Raw genomic sequence first — 5,860 nt, 5'->3', positions numbered from 1 at the left:
TAGATAAATGGATAATAGGTAGGTACATAGGTAGGTAATAGATATACAGAGATAATAGGTAGATAAATGGATAATAGGTAGGTACATAGATAGATGATAGATAGGTAGATAATAGATACGTACATAGATACGTAGAATGTAGATTGTGTTCCCTAGAGAACCCTATGGACTTGAACAAAGCTTTAAAGCATAACCTGCTTTAGAGGGAGAGTTTGTGTGGCAATAGTGAAATAAACACGTGATAGCAGAAGTGGATGGCAAAGGAAAGGAACAGAGAGAGGTAAGGAAAGGAGGGGGAAGAAATGAGAGCTGTGATGTGCTGTAAACATACATCTTGACAGAAATACTAGTGGCTGAGTTAGGGCTAAGAATGCCACAGAGACTGGAATAGCCCTTGTTTGCTGTGTATTACCAATGTGTGAAAGAATGCACTTTTATATGTCACAAAAATTGAAGAACTGAATCTGAAATGTGCACTCTCTGCTGGAGGGAAACTACTTTCTGTCCATAAAGGAAAACCTTCAGTATCTACCACCAACTTTCTTGCTATTTCTGCTTAATCATTGTAGTGATACATGGGTATTTAGTTAAAGATATTTGAGAACTTTTATCTGAAATCTTTGCCTGCTTCAGTTCTCCAAGGTGACAAAGAGGTGCTGCAAGAGTTCTGTTTTAAGTCTTACTGTAAGGAACTCTTGGAGCATAGAAATACCAACCCCTGTAATGAGAGAATTCCATTGTCCACAACTGTCATCCCCTGACCAAGAGGTGTAGGATGAATAAATCCAAGGCATCATGAAGGGTGACATGGATTTAGGAGAAGGCTGCCGTACTGGTAGGACAGACAGGGCAGGAGATCCAGGGTAGGTAGAGGATGAAAAATGAAAAACATCAGGAACATTCCTTAAGGAGACAAATATTTTAGATTTCCCTGTTACAGTAATTGGAGTTGCAACAATTGTATTGATAAATGCGCTTGTTGACTGTGTGCTTCATAGTTTTGCAGAACTTCTGACAATCCATATATGACAATACTTGAGAAGAATCTGCAAGAGGGAAGAACCACAGAGAAAAGCTACTGATTTCCAAGGCAGGTACAATCTGGCACCAATCTGGCAGCAGGGCAGGTAGAAGACTGGCTTCCCAGCTTACACTGCTCAGGAGCAGCGATGCAGAAATTGCTGGCTCTCTGCAAGGGTTGGGTTATTTGCGCGAAGTCTTTGACAGCTCGCAATGCATTGTGCACCTGTTTCAGTCTCATTGCTGCTAGAGTATTAACAAATTGCACTTTGGAGCTCTCTAAGTAAAAAACCTCTTTAGCCATTTTTATTGGAAATAGAGAATCCTCACTTCTTTCTCTTTTCCATTATTCCACATCCTCTTTCTGTGTGCACAGAGACCTGTGCTACCTGTGCTGGGGGTATTCTGTCATTGGATTCTGCCCTTTGGTTGGCCTCACCCTGAGATGCAAAATTGCTGAACCACCGTCTTGGGAATTCTAAGGTTCTCACCATACCTCCCCTGACCCTCTGACTTACTATAGATGATCTTTAGGTTCATGCATGTCTCATCCTTCTGAGCAGTACAGATGCCAAAACCTCTTCTACAACGGTCCGCTGTCATGTGAAGATGACATGTTAAACATTTCAGTGATGCTGCTGCTAGAGAGAGCACAGAGGTAGGTATCAGGCCAGAGAGAGGCGGGGACTTTGGATGGAGCTGGAAATATTCTACTTTGGGGAGTGCGGTGGCCAGGGCCTAGGTGGGTGGCTGAAGACCTGATGATGGAGTAGACAGGCAGCAAACAATTGGACCTTTTAGAGCTACTCAGTTATTCTACAGTGATGTCAAGAAAATGCTACTGTGTGATTAAAAGGATTCTCATCCCAATCTTAGTCCTTTTCATTTGGAATACTTTGAGCTTCCATGAAAAATGAAAAATTAGCTTCCATGTCATTCTATACCTTAAAAATGGTGCTATTCATGCCATTGTCTCCTACTTTACAGGGCTGTGAAGAGGTGTGAGTATGATAAGGAGGAATGCTTTAGAACGTTTTATCCAAGCTAGTGTTACTATGATGGGGCTCTGACATACGACTTTAATTTAGGTTGTATATTGCTGTTTAGGTATTGTTAAGTGATATATGTGTTATTTTTGAGCTCAAGAAATCTAAGTAATCACCTCATGAATAATAATATAAACCCCCATGAAAATCAGTATGGAGATTCTTCAAAACCTAAACGTAGAAATTTCTTTTGCCTCAACCATTCCCTTCTAGGTATCTTCCCCACAGAGTTAAATGGATCATATTACTGTGATACACACATATCCCTGTTTATACTGGCTGAATTCACAATTCCAAAATTGTGGAGGTACCTATATGTCCATCAACAGATGAATGGATAAAGAAATTGTGGCATATACACACAGAATTACGCTGTCATAAGGATAAACTTGAGTCACTTGTAGGAAAATAGATGCACCTTGAAACCTTAATATTAAGCTAAATAAATAAGACATAGAATCTTAAATATTACGTGTTTTCTGTTATAAGAGAAAAACAAAATCTAAATAAAGAGCAAATTGAAAGAAAGGAAATAGGGAAATAGGGAGATAGATCTTTTGCCATTGGATTCAGGATCAAGAGATGGAGGGAAAGGGGAGGAGAGGGAGAGCAAAGGGTTGAAAAAAGCATTAAATTGTGTGATATACATATTCCAACTTCTCATGGGTAATGTAATCATTATGTACTGCAAACATGTACTTATAAAAATGAAAATTGAAATAATTTCTGGAGGTACAGAAAAAAGAACATAGACAGTGACACCTTTATCAGGTTTTACAGGATGAATTATTACAATAAACATCCAGTTTTCAAAACTCTCTTCTTGGTACACCTAAATGAGAAAAGAAAGAAGCATTTATTCATCATCTGATTAGGACCATTTTCTTTCTTCAATTGTATCTGATTTAATCCTCACAAAAGCCTTGCAAGTAAGTGTTGTGTCCATTTGTCAAATGAGCAACCAAAGACACACAGAGTTTAAGACCTTGATTGGACCTTTAAAAAAAAAAAGTGTCTGATTTCAAAGAGTCCAGAATTTCCTCTCCTAAATGTACTTGTTGTCATAAGAAAGTTTTCCAAGAGGGTGTCAAAAACCATCTTGTACCATCAGAAACATGACAAAATTATTCATTATAGACTGACTAGCTCCCTCAGAAAATGAGTATAGATGAAAGGAAAAGATGTTCTGAGGGAGACCTTGCTGGAATTTGGATAATATGAAACAGTTGAGATAGAAGAGAAAAGCAGACAGAGCCGCAAAGATATAGCAGCTCAAACACCTGGAGGGAAATGGTAGGGCGCTGGAGAGGACAAAAAGGTTGCTAGTCCAGTATTCTGAAGGCTGGCTCCCATCACTCACAAGTGTGGTCAAAGCTCAGCCATGCCTGGATATAGTTAGGCATGTGGACTTCCCCTGGGCTTCCCTATGTCCTATTGCTGAAGCCCTCTCCTCAGGTCTGGGACTCACCCACAATGAGGCAGAAGAGGGAGAAGAGCAACAAGAAGTGCTTGTTCATTCCGACTCAGAAGTCTCTTGTGCGTGAGAACAGAAACCAGGAGCTGCAAGCACAGGTCTTTAGGCTCCAGGGAAGATGCTTTTGCCTTCATCAGTGGCTAGTGATTATTCATGCCTAAGGAGTTCGTCATGCAAGGATTTTTCTTGGAACTGAAGTTCATTGGCTGTGCTCTCCACGGCAGAGAGTAATGGTAATTCATAAATGCTGAGGTTTGCAGGGAACTAACTTTTTAAAAAGTGTAAACTTATAGTTACTATCAAGTAAGTAAGTACACAGTGACTTACTTGCAGGAATCTCCATGGATGCCAAAATCTACCAATGTTCAGTATATGAAATTGCATTGTATTTGCATATAGCTCAGGTACATCCACCTATATACTTTAAATCATCTCTAGGCTATTTATGATAACCTATGTGTATTCTGGCTAAACTGCAATGTGCTTGCACAGTGTCTGTTCTTTCAAGATTCTCCTTCACAGATGGTTCCTGAAAGCCCCTTAAATTTTGAATCTCTGTGCTACCAAACTAATTCTAATTTCAGTTGAAATTATGGAATTTTAATCTCCACCTAACTATTGAGGTCCTGAACGCTACTCAACCTCCTTCAACAGTTACTACAACTATCAAATTTTCTCATAGAAATTATTTAATTTTTCATTTCTCACAGGGCAGGAGAAGATGGCTCTCAGACCCCATGAATAGAGCTTTCAGGGTGTAATGGAGTGGTAATAACTGTGTTATTCATCTTAGCAAGTCATTTATCTGTGATGTTATATTTGACTATTTTTTGAGTTCCTTGTTACTTTAGCGTTCTATGACTAATTACATAAGTTGTGAGGATGGGTAAACAGTTCTATTGTTCTGAAATAACTAGTACTCTGTTTGACAAAAGGTACACGAAATCATTGGGTATAGCACCCAAATCATATTTACACCCATGCCATGAAAACTTCCAATCAGCATAGATGCCCTTTGTTTTGCTTTGAGGAGGAGAAAGCAGAACATTGTGTCCTTATGTTCAGGTTTGTCCTGGCTTAGGGGTGAGGGACAGAGATCTTCCTGATTACACAGATGAGCAATCAGCATACTTTGTTCTTCTAAGTGACACCCTTTGTTTTGGGGAAAATGCCTTCAGCCTAGAGTGAGGCTCCTGACTTCTCTGGGGGCAGCATTTAATTTACAGATTGGAAATGGAAATCAGGGTGAGAAATAATGACGCTTTAGACAATCTGGCAGAGGGGTGCTTGCTCTGGGACCCAGAGAAATCAGTGGGAATATATGCATTCCCACCCCCTTCTACCCCCAGTTGCTGGTGGGGACAGAAATGAAGGAAAAGGAACACTGACACTGTCGAGTGCAGGCTATCTGCTATGCTTGAGGACACCTGTTTCCACACAGATTGTCTCATCGGGCCTTACAACAGAATTGTGAAGAAAGTAGCAAGGAGCAAAGCTGAGGTTCATGCGTAAAGAGTGTCACTAAAATTCAGATTTTATTTATTACATTGCTGTGAATATGATGCTTCAGATGAAAAGTCACTATGTATATATATATATACACACACACACACACACATATATATGTGCTGCTGAAGCGAGCACAAGAAGTCACAACAGATAATATAAAATTGCAAAAACTTTTGGGTCTCTTTATAGACTGATTTCATGATGCTGCGTTAGCACCTTACTTTCTTCTTGAGCAAGGTTTACTGATACAGACTTTAGTGGCCTCTGAGTTTTATGAGGTGCAATGGTTTGGATATGTTTTGACTCATAGGTGTTGGAAGCTTGGAGTCTTAGTCATCTTTCCTGACACTGGGATGAAATATTCAATGATGCAACTTAAAAGGGGAGAGGCATGGCTCACAATTCCCAGGGAGCTGCAGTCTTCAGTCCATGATTGGCTGGCCAGAAAAGGTGCTGTGGAAGTGCATCGTGGACAAAGGTTACTCACTCCATGGCAGCCAGCAAATGAAGAAGGAGCAAGGGAAGAGTCAGGGACAAGAATAGCTTTTCCACTTCCTGTCTTCAATGATCTGCCTCTCCCAACCAGGTCCCATCTCATAAGGGAACAATGGATGAAGTCACAGTCATCAGTGCCCCACAGTCCAGTCACCTTCCAGATACATGAGGCTTTGGGGATGCTTTAGGTCCAAGCTATAACACTTGGTTCCCTGTGAGATGGTATTAAGTGGCCTTGGAACCCTGAAGAGGTGGGTCCTAGTGGAAGGTCACTTAGTCATTGAGGATGGCCTCAGAAAGGATTAAGGTAATTCTC

General features: G+C 40.4%; 1 protein-coding gene across 3 annotated transcripts; it reads right to left on the bottom strand.

Annotated features, from left to right (window-relative positions):
• Positions 1 to 917: 917 nt before the first annotated feature.
• LOC102024439 (prostate and testis expressed protein 3) lies at positions 918 to 5,593 on the bottom strand. 3 transcript variants are annotated; one of them, XM_005378472.1, is made up of 3 exons: positions 3,535 to 3,583; positions 1,539 to 1,661; positions 918 to 1,046 (listed from the first exon to the last, which is right to left on the bottom strand). In XM_005378472.1, the coding sequence occupies exons 1-3, from the start codon at positions 3,581 to 3,583 to the stop codon at positions 922 to 924; spliced, it is 297 nt and encodes a 98-aa protein (XP_005378529.1). In that variant the 3' UTR covers positions 918 to 921. The 3 variants fall into 3 exon arrangements, 1 of the variants encoding a protein (XP_005378529.1); XR_001232855.1 differs by lacking the exons at positions 918 to 1,046; positions 3,535 to 3,583 and adding an exon at positions 5,450 to 5,593 and having other exon boundaries at positions 1,576 to 1,661; XR_001232856.1 differs by lacking the exons at positions 918 to 1,046; positions 3,535 to 3,583 and adding an exon at positions 5,450 to 5,593 and having other exon boundaries at positions 1,584 to 1,658.
• Positions 5,594 to 5,860: the final 267 nt, after the last annotated feature.

This window comes from Chinchilla lanigera, unplaced genomic scaffold (assembly GCF_000276665.1).
Source record: "Chinchilla lanigera isolate Chin_1 unplaced genomic scaffold, ChiLan1.0 scaffold00011, whole genome shotgun sequence".
NCBI lineage: Eukaryota > Metazoa > Chordata > Mammalia > Rodentia > Chinchillidae > Chinchilla > Chinchilla lanigera.
Note: the sequence above shows the minus strand (reverse complement) of the source record. Positions and strands in the feature narration are given on the sequence as shown.

Bases quoted from the DNA above. Each gene is read 5' to 3' on its own strand.
- LOC102024439 (XM_005378472.1), bottom strand. From the start codon at position 3,583: ATGAACAAGCACTTCTTGTTGCTCTTCTCCCTCTTCTGCCTCATTGTG. The intron at 1,662-3,534 runs GTGAGTCCCAGA...TGCTCTCTCTAG, and splicing joins CCTCTTCTGCCTCATTGTGG to CAGCAGCATCACTGAAATGT. The intron at 1,047-1,538 runs GTAAGTCAGAGG...TCCCTCTTGCAG, and splicing joins GAACCTAAAGATCATCTATA to ATTCTTCTCAAGTATTGTCA.